At 45.3% G+C, this 14,792-nt stretch overlaps 1 protein-coding gene across 8 annotated transcripts in view; it reads left to right on the top strand.

Moving 5' to 3' along the window:
* The window catches only part of CATSPER4 (cation channel sperm associated 4), a 55,285-nt gene that overhangs the window by 18,232 nt on the left and 22,261 nt on the right, over positions 1 to 14,792 (top strand). For 6 of the 8 annotated variants that reach the window (XR_001469170.4, XR_003077919.3, XM_004934490.5 and 3 more), the window contains exons 3-5: positions 9,194 to 9,318; positions 11,320 to 11,496; positions 13,119 to 13,232. Coding sequence is in view for 6 of the 8 variants with exons in the window: in XM_004934490.5 (XP_004934547.1) it covers positions 9,194 to 9,318; positions 11,320 to 11,496; positions 13,119 to 13,232 (416 nt within the window). In the remaining 2 variants the exon portion in view is untranslated. Of the gene's footprint in view, positions 1 to 5,525; positions 5,977 to 9,193; positions 9,319 to 11,319; positions 11,497 to 13,118; positions 13,233 to 14,792 lie in introns of those variants that run through there. The other 2 variants (XM_004934491.5, XM_025155738.3) reach the window with 2 other exon arrangements.

The raw sequence follows: 14,792 nt of genomic DNA, 5'->3' as shown, positions 1-14,792 counted from the left end.
TTTGACCTTTTAGAAAAGCGTGGTGCTCAACCGTCTTTATCAGGGGTGGATTGGGCACGACAGAACTGTGGCTGTCTCCATCTGAGTCTCTTACCATAGCTGCCTCTAGAGTCAATGGAGAGCAAGTGGGACTTGTAGAGAGATTCTGCTCCTTCTGAAGGAGGGCATGCACATCACCTGTAGATCTTTCTCCTCCTTCTCCATCGATGCTTCAGGGAAGCCAGCTCAAGGCATCTACACTGCAAACACCTGTGTGCAATCAGATGGGTCCCCTTCTGATGCAGTGTACACTCTGCATAACTTGCGGAGTGTTTCAGACCGTATGAGTGTCCTACAAAATGAGGCGCATACCCTAGCCAGAAAAGGAAAATTATTTGTGCAGTACTTGGTGCTGCTTTAAAAGCAGCCGTGGAGTTCCAAGATGAAAAGCATTTGACAGAACCTCAAACTATACAAGCATTGCAGGAGTCAGTTAAAGTAACACAAGAATTGGTAAAAACTCTGCAAAGTCAGATAGTGAACCTTGAGGAACAATTAGGAAGAGAAAAACATAATTCAGTTTTGTTGCAAATGGCTTTTAAGGAACTGTTAACGTGTAAGGGTATCAGTGACACCATTATCCGTAAGGCATCTCAAGAAAAAACTTATCCTCAGGAAGAACTACAAGGAGTAAAGGAAAGGCTGGATAAATTAGAAACCCCAATAGCCCCGTTGCGTCCTTTGATAAAAACCGAATACACGTTTGATAACAGTGAGGATCTGGATCCTTATATGGATGTTAAAGAAATGCCCTTCTTGGCCACTGAACTAGCAAAATTGAAGAGAGATTTCAGCTGCTCTCCAAAGGGATCTGAGACAGAGTATATATGGAGGGTTAAGTCTCACTGGTGGAGACCAAATACTTTTAACTGAAAAAGAAGCTGAAGGCTATTGGGGAACAGGAGTATTTTTAACTACTGGCAACAGTCATGCTCCCTGGTCCTTAACACAGAGGGCTGCTTATTGGGCAGGTGTTCTTAACCCTCTAGAAAGGGGAAACCTTCTCACCATTACTGGAACATTTGATCGGTTAGTAGAGAATGTTCAAAAGGCTGCTTGCCTCCAAACGATGTATGACAGAAAGCTGCAGCCGCACCATGAACCACCTCTGATGGTGTCTATTGGTCCTGAGAGGATGAGCCTTTCAGTCAGGGGGCTTCCAGAATCATTGAAACCCATAGGCATACAGCTGCAAGGAAAGATACAGGCTATGTCTCAGAGAGAAAGAGCTCGGGCAGTGTTAGAAGGAACTGTATCCTCTAACCATCTGCAGACAGGATACAAAGTATGGATGCAGGGGGAGGTTGCCCAAGAGTTAATTAACTATGGGAGAAAATATGGACCTGTGGTTTCTACCTCCAGTAAATTTGAGCCAGGAGGAGTAAGGCTTGCAGCAGCCAGCCTTGCCCCCTGGCCACCCAGCCCAAAGCTTAATGGAACTGAAAAGATTCCATCCTTGGAAAAAACAGGTAGGCGAAGCATTGATCATAAACGTAATGGACTTTGGACCCTGGGCTGGAAGAAGGGTATTCCACGAAATGTTATGGATGGACTGACAACAGATAGACTCGAGATGCTGGTGAGTGGATGGCTGACTAAATTTGGGGAAAGTGAAGCCCTGAGCCCTAGTGCCCCCCCACCCCACAGCACCAGAAGAGCTACCGAGTCATCGGGAAACTAATTCCTTCACCCCTCTCAAGTGAGGGGGGAGGGGAGGGGGCGTGTTAAGGGTAGATGGTTATTAGGAAGCTCACGACTAAAGGAAACGATCTGTTAATTACATACGTTGTTTAACCTAAGTTAGTTTCAGTGATATTTCTGTTAGATACAGGAGCACAAATTTCAGCTATTAAAAAGGAGGATGCTGACCATGCTGGTGTAATCCTGTCCCACAGAAAGATATTTGTGGCAGATGCTATGGGCAGTGTATGTTCACAGACCATGGCAACAGTGAGACTAAGGTTACCTGGGGAAGAACAGTCCCAGGATGTCCCCATGGCTGTAGGAACTCTCCTGCTTAATTTGTTAGGACTTGATATGTTGAAGGGCAAAAGTTGGACAGATGAAGATGATGTTTGGTGTCCCCTCCCTAAATGTTTGTTCATTATGGGTAGCACCACCACTCCCTGCCTCCCACCTGACCTCTTTTAAACCTTACCCTTCACCTCTGGGAGCACACAGTGGTATTAGCCCAGTGCTAGCAGAATTAAAAGAATAGGGAATTGTGGTACCCACCCATTCCCCTTTTTAACTCCCATGTGGCCTGTTAGGAAACCAAATGGCAAATGGAGATTGACTATTGATTATGGTAGGCTGAATGCTGACACTGGACCACAACCTGCAGCAGTACCTAACATTTCTGAATTAATAGCAGATATCCAGGAGCAATCTTGTGAGAAACAGGCTCGAGATCAAAAATTTCTAATCAGGCCAAGATCTCTGTGAAGAGCAGTTTGTTCATTATTGCAATTATGGGCACACAGCCCCTACTGACAAGGGAGAAATTGTGCACTAGTCAGTGAAATCCATCCCATTATATACCCTGGGTCCGGTGCAGGTAAAGCCTCTCCTGGCTCTTGTTGGCTGAGCGTCTCAAGCTCACAGTCTTCCAACACTGTTGCTACGTTACACTTCCATAGCTACGGTTACACTTCCATATGATGTCTTGTTACCAACACATTGTCTTTGGGTATGTTCTGATAGGAGGACAATATTTTCACTCGTTCTGTCTCTTCTTTACCCTAGCACCTGTGCTGATTTTTCCTAGGTTGGAACGTCCCAGTCTCAACTTTCCTCTGTTCAGGAGTTTTCTTTGTAAAAGGTTACTTATCCTATGCTATGTACAGAAATACTGGAAACTTCCACTGCAAAAACACAATCTACCTCTCACAAGCTCACCCTATTATGGCCACCACTGATGTTAAAGATATGTTCTTTATGGTTCCCCTACATCCTGATGATCAATTTCATTTTGCTTTTACATGGGAGGGCCAGCGATATACCTTTACCTGCCTGTCTCAGGGGTTCAAGCACTCCCCAGCTTTGGCTCATCATGCTCTGGCAAAAGAACTTGAACAGATTCCCTTGGAAGGGGGGGGGGGGTTAAGCTTTATCAATACACTGATGATATCCTTATAGGAGGTGATCAATTGACACCAGTAAAAATAATGCATGACAAAATACTCAAGCAATTAGAGGAGCTGGGGTTGATGATTCCTCCAGACAAAATCCTGTACCTAGCTGCTGAGATAAAGTTCTTGGGCACCTGCTGGAAGGGTGGTATGGCCTGCACTCCACAGGATACCCTCCCAGCTTTAGACCAACTGAAAATGCCAGAGAATAAAAAAAATTACAGCATGCTCTTGGACTTCTAGTGTTCTGGAGAAAATACATCCCTGATTTTTCTATTATTCCCCATCTATTTTATGACTTATTGCAAAAGGGAGTATCATGGGGATGGACCCCAGTCCATGAAGAAGCCTTGCAGCTTCTAATTTTTGAAACCATCCCCCACCAGTCCTTAGGTCCTATTCATCCTTCTGACCCTGTGCAGATAGAATGAGGATTTGCTCAAACAGGATTGTTTATACATCTCTGGCAAAAGGATCCAGAAGGTCCCACTAGACCTACTGGATTTCACTCCTGCAGCTTCTAAGATGGGGAGACGTGATATTCTCAACTGGAGAAGGGGCTATTTGCAATCTATGCAACACTCGGGTGAAATGTCATTTTTGTTAATCTGGTCTATTGTGTGAGCTGTAACCTCTATAACTATCAGTTATCCCTTCACAGACTCTGGGGACTGGGGAAACAGTATAAAAAATTATTTTTTTCCAACTGGCTGAGCAAGTAGCAAATGTTTATAACTGTTGGGTCTGTGGAGGACCTATGGGACTTGAAACCTGGCCCTGGGTGTCAACTCCTATAGCCCCTAAATGGCTGACAAGCAACTACAGTGGAACTAACCACAGTACCTATTGGGAAGATAAGAATACATCTCCATGGCCAGTCTAATACCCTGCTATTGGAATGTGTTTTCTGAACTGTACACAATCAGGTGGTATCTGTGTTGGGACTAGCAATTGCACTTGGGTTTATCATAAAGGGGCTCGTGGAATGGGGTCACAGACAAGGGGTGATCAATGGGGGTGGTACGATCAGTCAAGAATGAGACAAGGGTTTTCTCATTTTTGGTCCTCCACCAACAACACTTTGTTTACTGAAGCTGGAGGTGTGAAATGTACATGGAGGCCTGATGCTAGAGCTTGGAGATGTAAGTGGTGTAGGGATGAAAGTGTTACTGGTAATGGCTGGAACTGCAATGTGGTAGGACATCCTTTTGGACCTCTCAACACCACATACTTTCAAACTAAGGAACATGTAAATAAACTAACCAACAAATGGAATGCACCTTTTGAAAATGGCTTAGTAGCACTAAAGAGACATTATTGGTTTTGGGTCATTATGCATATAAACGACTACCTGCAAACTGGCTTGGGATATATTATTTTGGAGTAATCCGCCTGATGTTCTTTTTGCTCCCAGGAAAGGATGGCAATGAATTGGGTGTCAGAGTATATGATGATCTCAACTGACACAGGAGGTCTATTGACACCTCCCTAACACATGATAGGGTGAAGATGAGAACTTGGGGCGAAGATGACTGGCTTCCTCGATATGTAATCAAGCACTATGGGCCAGCTACCTGGAACACCGATGAGTGAGTTAGTGGTGCTTGAGAGTCCATCTATAACCTAAACCATATTATCAGATTACAATCTGTCCTTGAAATCATTACTAATGAAACAGCGTATGCCCTTGATCTCCTTGCAGATCAAGCCTTAAGCCTCACCGATGTGGGCGGCAATACTCCAGCATCACATCGTTCTAAACTACTGCTAGCTGAAGAAGGGGGTGTCTGTGACAAATTAATTGACTCTACTCGTTGTTTAAAGATTGATGTAAAGTTGTTAAACAAATTGCTCAAGGTATATGGAAAATAGCACGTTTCTGTCCAAACTTGGAAAAGCCCAGACCTTGACCTTTTTTCCTGGGTCCCAGGTGGCCCATGGGTAAAACATATTTTATCTACTGTGTGTTGTTGGAATTCTCAGGTTTGTCCCTTGTATGATACCAACTTATTCAACGTGTTATATCCTCTATGTACTTTGTAACCTCCTCTACTGATGGGGAAGTCAAGCACATCAGGGCAACATTTGTAACCATGCCTGAAAAATCTTTTCTAATGATTGTATGGAACATTTGATTCCCCGCCCCCTCCTTCCCTTACCCCTATGCTTGCTATATTTTTCTCACCATCAGGGATCACCAGTGTTCCATTTTAAGCAACCTTTGAGTCACGGGGTGGTATAAGAGATTATTCTTCTGCACCACTGTCTCAAAGCTTGCTGAGGACACGGATGGACATGTCCAGGCAAGTCCTGGTCAAAGCTGGCAAAATCTTTTGTCTGAAGATTGTGCAAGCCAGGGGCAACAAGAGAGAGATCAGCCGCAGCTTAATGGCTGGGGAGCAGTCTTTTGTGTGGGCTTATCTTGAGGGAGATGCCATCTCGGGGTACTGCACATGATTTTTATCCAAGCGCCCAGGAATGCCATGTTGGCAGAAGAAGGATAAAAAGGGGACCAACAACCAAGAGATTGGGTTTTTCTGACAACAGATTCCTCACAAGCTGATGCCTGCATGCTGAAAAAGAAGAGGTTTCTGACAACAGATTCCTCACGAGTTGATGCCTGCATGCTGTTGGACTTTCTCCTGGAACTGCTACCTGAGTCCTGCTGCTTCCTTCTGGACTTACTCTTATGCTTCTTCCTGGTACCTGCTTGCTGCCTAAGGCTACCCATGCTGCTGCTGCTCTGTCCCTGCGCTTTTGCCTCGGACCATTGGAATGGAGTGCAACAGGACGCTGCTGGATCCTGGTGAATAAAAGGCTAATCTGTTATGTTGTTAAGAGTAGTTGAGCACGAACAGTGGGAACGATATGGGGCCATTAGTTAGGGGTGAAGTTTGGGGTGTAGAATAAGCATGGAATATTGTACTAGCATTAATTGTAATAACCACTCTTTGTACCATAAATATGCATGTATTCCCTCTATAAGTGGGGATGTTTACCCGCTTTCAGTGTGCAGGCTAAGGAGTTATCCCCCCTGCACCCGGCCAGCCAAATAAAACGTACCTGCTCTACAACTACTTCGTGGTTATAGAGTTTGTTCTCCAAGTCACTGGTGCTGACTATCCCCGCTTTATGCAATTCTTGCATCTTTCCTGTCTTTTCTATCACCCAACTTCCCTTCTCCATCACCCTAATTTGTAATAGTCACTGTCCTCCCCTTCCCCATCTCCCTGATTAAGATTTGTTACAAACTGGTCGGACCAAACATTTGAACCATTGTTTCTTAATATCACATCAGGTATACATGTATCAAAGAACCTCCTCTCCCTCCTATGAATTGGAGCGAGATGTTACCTTTGTGTGATGTAGGGTGGGAGAGGCTGCTGCAGCTGTGCTTTGGCATGGGGCTTTCTGACCTTGGAGGAGCAAGCAGTGCTATTCCTCTTGATGTGCATGGAGTTTTGGGTGCAGACTCTTGTAACTCCTGAGGGTTTTCTAGAAGACCTGAATCCCCCAGTTTAGCAAGGGTTATTTTATCATCAAAAAGTGATGCAGCAAATCCTCAACATGCCTTCTTAAGAGAGGAAAAAAATTCTGTTACTTTTCCCTACTTCTCTAACACAGAGAACAAACTACTCCATGACAGCTTCTGTGCTTATAGAAGGGGAAAATCAGCACTTTTTGCATTGTCAAGATAATTTCAGATGTTCCTTCTTTGGCCACCCGAGGCTACAGAGGATGAAAATGCCTAAGTGCGAGACCCCTGTGTAGTATGGGAGCTGTCAGGCCTGCAATGACCTGAGTGCAGGGGCAGCCCTGCACATGGCACTAGAGCTGCGAAATAAAAGTTCCCATCCCCGAAGAAGAATCAAAGTGATACTATCTTTTTGCATGATACATGATGGCTAACATTTTTGGTTTTGTTTTCATGTGTCTTAATAACACTGAGGCTGTAGAATGCAACACTAGCAAGTACTGTGTTTCTACACATGTCCTACTTAGCTTACTTAGCTTTCCTCTGGGAAGGGCACTCTGTGTGTCCATGCTTGGGAGTTGCTTTTTTGCAATTGAATTGTATATTTAAAATGGAATTTTTATTTTTGGAAGTCTTGTACAAATGTTTAATAAAGCATTGCTTTATAATGCTTTATAAGGCATCTCTTAAACAATTTAAAATAAATCTGAGATCAGCAAGATCTGTTTTTTGTCCTTTCTTTTCTTTCACCGGAAGGAGATGGGTATTCATCTACACCAAAAAGCGTGTGCAAAGATGCATTGTTTAATGACTGTGGAGAGCTCTAACAAAATGGGAGGTTCTCCTGAAAATACCATGCTACTGCTGTTAGTGTACTGTACAGCCTCTGTTCTTAGACTGGTTTCCCATGTTGTCTGTAGTCCTGTGTTCCATTCTTCCCCAGTCCTCTTGATGTTAAATGCAAAAATCGGTATTTTTCTTGTCTACTTAATGGGTTGGATGTCCTCAGAGACTTCTGTTAGCTTATTTGTTGTTTGGCTGTTGGTTGTATTTTGTGAACATGACAGCACAGATCTCATGAAGGGCAGGTCCTACCTGGCCAACTCAGTGCGCTTTTATGGTGGTGTAACTGTCAGTGGACAAGGGAAGAGCTGCTGGTGTCATCTGTCTGGACTTCAGTAAGGCCTTTGACATAGTCCCTCACTAACATCCTTCTCTCCAAATGGGAAACGTGGATTTGCTCGGTGGACTCTTCGATGGATGAGGAACTGGTTGTGAGACCATACCCAGGGAGTAGTGGTCATAGTGGTCATGGCTTAATGTCTGGATGGAGATCAGTGATGAGTGATGTCTCTCGGGGGGTCAGTTCTGGGACCGGTGTTCTTCTGTATCTTCACCAATGATACTGACAGTGGCATCGAGTGTACTCTCAGCAGTTTGCAGATGACACTGAGCTGTATGGTACGGTACACACACCCGAGGGATGGGAACTTCAACAAATCCAAGTGCAAGGTCTTGCACTGGGGTCATGGCAACCCACACTAGCAGTAGAAGCTGGAGGATGAAAGGATGGAACAAAGCCTTGCCAAAAAGGACCTGAGGGTACTGGTGGATGGCAGCTGGACATGAGCCAGCACTGTGCCCTCACAGCCCAGAAAGCTGACTGTATCCTGAGCTGCATCCAAAGCAGTGCAGCCAGCAGGGTGAGGGAGGGGATCTGCCCCTCTCTGCTCTGCACTGTGAGACCTCACCTGGAGTGATGCATCCAGGGAGGGAGTGCTCAGTGCAGGAGAGACACAGAGCTGTTAGAGCACAGCCAGATAGGGACCACAAAAATGCTCCATGGGATGGAACGCCTGCTTGCAAGGACAGGCTGAGAGCAGGGGCTGTGCAGCCTGGACAAGAGAAGGCTCCAGGGGGGACTTGAAAGCAGCCTTCAGTATTTAAAGGGGTTCTAAGAAAGAAGAGGACAGACTCTATAGCAGTGTTTGTTGTGATGAGGAAAATGGAAATGGTTTCTAAGTGAGAGAGTAGATTTAGATTGGATATAAGGGAAGTCTTTTACAGTGAAGGTGATGAGGCACTGGCACAGGCTGCCCAGAGGGGTGGTGGATGTTCTGCCCCTGCAGACAGGCAAGGTCAGGCTGGACAGGGCTCTGAGCACCTGATGGAGCTGTGGGTGTCCCTGTGCACTGCAGAGGTGTTGGCCAAGGAAGGGGCATTTAAACATCACTTCCAAGTCAAGCAATTCTATATTCCCCTGTGCCAGGAGACACACTAATTGCATTAAATAGGATTCTGTCTTTCTTGATGATTTTCGAGGAGCATTCCAATGTCAGAGTGCTGAGTCCTAGTGTGTCTTTTAAAAGTTCCTGTTGGGACAGTCCATTACTCTGTGTAGAAACTGCCAGTTTTCATGGATTCTCTGCCATGTCTTTATGCTTTTATCTTGTCCTACTGCCTGGCTATGTGGTATTCTCCTAGATCAATTTCTACTCACTTAATTGCAAACCAGTTTTTCTCTTTTTCTCTTTTTGTACCACTACAGATGGAGGTAGCTATGACATTATTAATGATGCATCCAGCCTTGCTGCAGGGGACTGCTGTGCGCAGCAGAGCTCTGCCCAACACAACTGGGAAATGAACTATCAAGAGGCAGCAATCTACCTCCAGGTGAGCCCTGATGCTTGGTGTGTAGCACAAAAAATGGTTTTCTGAAGTTACAATAGTTCTTGGTTATAAGAAGGAGAGGGCTTCAGTCTCCAGGTTAAAAAAAAAAAGAAAAAATAGATGTTTTAGAAAGGAGTCTGCTCAAAGAATGAGAATATACCAGAGTGTATCTCAAAGGGTTTGACAAGACATTTGGAGACCACTGAAAATGGTGGTGCTGGCTCCCTGGCCATCCTTCCTCCATGCTCCTCTTTGTTCTCTTTCAAAGGGAGTTACATTGCAACTTTAGGTGCTTTGGACCCAATTGGTTTTGTTGCCTAAGTTGCTGCAGTGTGTCTGATGTTTGCTCCTCCTAGCTCCTCCCCTGCAGAACTGAGGACTATCACTCCCCTGATGCGTTGTAACCTGGTATGCTAGGACCTTGGTAACACTTCAGCAGCTTAGTTGTATGCTGGAGTGGCAAGGACAATAGTATGGTAACCCCAGCCTCTCCTGGGCTTTTGTTTAAACTTATGATTATTGGAGATGCTCTGCAAAGCTTCACTGAGTTGCTGCAGTGTCTGATGTTAATGTACACAGCAGGCTTGGCCCTTTAGATGCAGATTAGTCTTGCTGCTGCGTTGACCAATGGCCATAATGACAATGTCCTTGAAATGGAGTAGAGGTAACTTTAAAAGTATGCAGATTGTTTATGTGAACCAGTAGCTGCAGGCAAGCATCTTATCTGAATAGGAGGCCTTTACTGTCCAGCTACATTTGTAATTGCTTGGCTACCAAGAGGCAAAATTTAGACTCTTTTTTCATTCTGCAAATGTGTTTTTTCAGGCATGAATAAGAATGCCCTGCTGATCTAAGCTAGCTCTCCCTTGGAGTGAGGGGCTTGCATTGGATGGAGCTTGCTGCTGCTTTTGTCCTGCCCACAATCTGGCTCCCTGACCTGGAGTGTTTGTTTGCTCTTATTCAGAATGTGAGCTTGCCTGTGAGATGCCAAAATGAGAAGCATTTGAAACTCTCTCCTGAATGAATCTCAAATGCCTCCCCTCTTAAAGGAGGTCCTGTTTCCCAATCTTGCAATCTTGTTATCCGTTTGTGATCACAATTATTCTGTTGCAATAGTAATTGTTTACTGTCCTTACAGTAACTGCTTACCTGGAAATACATTTAAATATATATGTACATGGATATCTCAGCTGGGGAAAAGTGATCTCTTAGGACAGTTTCCAAGAGACAGAAAGTTTCCTGTAAGTGACAGAAGCCCCCTGGCTTGAACCATTGGCTCAAGAAAAAAGCTGCTGCATGGTTCTACATGAAAAAAAGCTGCTCTAAATTCTCAGCAAACTAAGTTTTTTTGTAGATGTGAAAATAGTGAGGATGCAGTTATTTAAAATCAGCTGTAGGCAATTTGTTCAGATGGAATATTTGACCCCTTAATATTAACATCTCTTGTTAAGAGGGAGTGGCGAATCAGCATAGATATATGTTAGTTTTTTGTGTAGTTGTCTCTCTTCTCAAATTCTTTTATTGCCTGTTCTGAAGCATGTTTTCACACAGGCATCCTACAAGGCCAAGATAAGGAGCAGAGCAACTGTCAGCCATGTGCTCTAGAGCTTATCTGTGTGTTTTTCTGTTCTGTCCTGGAGAAGTTTAATCAAAAAAGGCTGCAGACATGTGGAAGTGGTTGCAAGTAAATGGCATGCAGTGTTTGTGTTGGGATATAGACTGAAGTTTGCCTGCCTTTGTAAAGCCTTCCAGGGCTGCTCTTGTTTTTGAAGACTCAAGAGTTTCCAAAACGGAGATTTGTGTATATTAATGAGTTTCATTGCTGAAATGTGCTTATGAATGGAGGGGGATGCACCATGCATCTTTAGTATTCTTTAGTAAGCAGAGGAATGTCAGGCTATAAAGTGGGAATACTCTGGGAATTATGTAAAGTTAGGTGGAAAGATCTGGTATAGTACTGAGTCATTAATGCTGCTCTCTTCTTTTTTATCCCTACTGCCTTAGGAAGGAGAAAATAATGATAAATTCTTCACTCACCCCAAAAATGCCAAAGCACTTGCTGCCTACCTCTTTGCACACAATCACCTTTTCTACCTAATGGAGCTGAGTGCAGCACTGCTTCTCCTGTTGCTGTCTCTCTGTGAGGCACCAGCTGTTCCTATGCTCCGTCTTGGCATCTTTGTAAGTACTTTGGGGGCATAATGTAGAATTCTGCTTGTTTTGCAGGGATGGATAAGAGTAAAAAAAGTTTAAAAGGAGAGGAAGAAAGTAGCAGTAGCAAGAGAACCATCTGGCTTGTTCTGTAAAATGGTTGACAGCAGATATGCCAGCCAACAAAACATCCTGCTTTTTCTTTTTTCATCTGAGGTGCATAGACCAACTTTGAAAGTGACACTTTTCAGGTTACCAAGTTTTTGCAGATCTTAAATTTTGTAGCTGTGTAGAAGCATGTTTGGTTGTTTTGTTTGTTTGTTTGTTTTTGGTTTTGTTTTTTGTTTTTCTTGAGAAAGCTCAGGACTGAGTGACTGTGTGTGTGCTTTGATAGGGTGGCTTAATGAAACGTAACAGGGGCAAGTGTGGAGTCTTGCATCTGGACAAGAGCAACCCCAGGTACCAGTATAGGTTAGGGACTGGGGAAAGGGGCCTGGGAGTCCTGGGGGACAGCAGGATGATCGTGAGCCAGCACTGTGCCCTTCTTATGGCCAAGAGGGCCAGTGTTGTCCTGGGGTGTATTAGAGGGGCTGTGGTTAATAGGTCACGAGAGGTTCTCCTCCCCCTCTACTCTGCCCTGGTAAGACTGCATCTGGAATATTGTTTGCAGTTCTGGGCCTCTCAGTTCAAGGAGGACAGGGAACTGCTTGAAAAAGTGCAGCACAGATCCACAGAGACAATAGGGAGTGGAGCATCTCCCTGACGAGGAAAGGCTGAGGGAGCTGGCTCTATTTAGTGTGGAGAAGAGAAGACTGAGGGGTGACCTCATTGATGTTGCAAGTATGTAAAGGGTGAGTGTCAGGAGGGTGGAGACAGGCTCTTCTCAGCGACATCCAATGATAGGACAAGGGGCAACAGGTGCAAGCTAGAATATAGGAGGTTCCTAGAACACACTGGTTCTCAGCCTGGGACAAGTTGCTAAACCTTCTCGCATTCTCTCCTCCCACAGTTGCGAGAACTCTTTTTAACGCATGTGCGTTTAACTTGAAGTTTTACGTCTAACCCTCAAAAAATACAGTTTTCAGAAAGGAATGGACAAGCCATGGTGTGCAGTATTGGTCCACAACTGCTTCATAAGGTGCCTCTGTCAGGCACAGTACTTGGAGCTGTTGTTCCTGGAGAGAGAATCTACATCTGCTTTTGGAGCTGCTAGTGGCACCCTGAGTGTATGAAGATGTAAAAGAGTTTGACAGCCTTTGTATCCAAATGTTCCTCACAATGAGTCAGAGCTTCATAACTGCATTTGAGTTTTGAGCTATGACTAAAGTGGAAGTTGTAAGAAGTTTCTGTCTTTGTAGTACATTTTACTTGTCTCAACAGAGAAGGGGTCTTTCTCTGCCACCAGAAGCTCCCGTGTTTTTCCTGAGCTTGATCAGGACACTGTCCGTGGTTATTTACAACCTATTCCAAGAGAAAACTCTTCTCTGCATAAATTATCTCTGCAGCTCTATTTTGTGCACTTCAGCTAAAAATTTGCAGTCCCAAGCTGCCAAACTCATATGCTTCTTGGAGAAAGAAGGGGCAGAAGCATGGCCTCTGCGTTTGTGTTTGTAATCAGAAGCACTGGTTTAAGCTTTGCTGTACTTTAACAGGTCCATGCAACCCTGGAGCTGTTTGCATTAATGGTGGTAGTCTTTGAGCTCTCAATGAAGATGAGATGGCTGGGCTTCCACACGTTCATTAGACACAAGAGGACTATGGTGAAGGTAAGTTCACAGAACTATAGGATCATAAGGGTTGGAAGGGACTTCTGGAGATTATCTAGTCCAATTCCTTCTAAAGCAGATTCCCTGCATCAGGTTGCACAGGAAAGTGTCCAGGTAGGTTTTGAATATCTCCAGAGAAGGAGACTCCACAAACTCTTTGGGTAGCTTGTTCCACTGCTCTGTCATCCTCAAAGTCAACTTTTTTCTCATATTCAGATGGAATCATAGAATCCTTAAGAGTTGGAAGGGACTTTTAAAGGTCATCTAGTCCAACACCCCTGCAATGAACATGGATATCTAGATCTTGATCAGGTTGCTCCGAGCCTGGCCCAGCCTGGCCTTGAATGTCTCCAGGGATGGGGCTTCCACCGCATCTTTGGGCAGCCTGTGCCAGTGCCTCACCACCCTCGCTGTAAAAGACTTTTCCTTATATCCAATCTAAATCTACCGTCATTTACTTTGAAACTGTTTCCCCTTGTTCTGTCACCCCAGGCCCTCCTAAAGAGTCTTTTCTTCACCCCAGACCCTTCTTTCCTGTAGCTCCCCTTTAGGTACCGAAGGCCTTTCTCTGATCTTCCCGGAGCATTCTCTTCTCTCGGCTTGAGGTTCTCACAACCCGAGCTCTCTCAGCCGGTCCTCGTGGGAGAGATATGTTCCATCCCTCGGATCATTTTAGTGCCCCCTCTCTGGCCTTGCTCCAACAGGTCCATGACTCTCCTGCAGTGAGCACTCCCCATCTGGATGCAGTACTCCAGGTGAGGTGTCACAGCACACAACAGAGGGGCAGATCTCCTCCCTAACCCTGCTGGCCACACTGCAGCCCAGCATACAGTCAGCTTTCTGGGCTGTGAGGGCACAGTGCTGGCTCATGTCCAGCTGCCATCCGCCAGTACCCCCTGGTCCTTTCCGGCAAGGCTATGCTCAGTCCTTTCATCCCCCAGCTTGTATTGGTAGGGGGGATTACCTCAACCCGCGTGCATATCTCACACTTGGCTTTGTTGAACCTCACAAGGTTCTCCTGGGGTCACTTCTCAGCCTGTCTAGGTCATAATGATGAAACTCCCTGCGTACCCATTTGTTTGTACCCATTACCCCTTGTCCTGTTGCAGGACACCACCAAAAAGGGCCTGGCCCCATCCTCTTGACACTATCCCTTTAGATATTTATAGTTATTTATAAGATCCCCTCTTAGCCTTCTCCAGACTGAACAGCCCCGGGTCTCTCAGCCTTTCCTCAATAAGGGAGATGCCTCAGGCCCCTCATCATCTTTGTGGCCCTCCACTGGGCTCTCTCCAGCAGTTCCCTGTCTGCTTCAAACTGGGAGCCCAGAACTGAACACAGTGCTCCAGGTATGGCCTCCCCAGGGCAGAGCAGAGAGGGAGGAAAACCTCCCTTGCCCTACTAACCCTGCTCTGTGCAGTGTATCTCAGGATACTATTGGCCTTCTTGGCCATAAGGACACACTGTTGGCTCATGGCCAACCTGTTGGCCACCAGGACACCCACGTTATTCTCTGCAGAGCTCCCTTCCAACAGGTCAGCCCCTAGCCTGTACTGTTGC

The sequence above is a fragment of the Gallus gallus genome, chromosome 15, assembly GCF_016699485.2.
Source record: "Gallus gallus isolate bGalGal1 chromosome 15, bGalGal1.mat.broiler.GRCg7b, whole genome shotgun sequence".
Classification (NCBI taxonomy): domain Eukaryota; kingdom Metazoa; phylum Chordata; class Aves; order Galliformes; family Phasianidae; genus Gallus; species Gallus gallus.
Note: the sequence above shows the minus strand (reverse complement) of the source record. Positions and strands in the feature narration are given on the sequence as shown.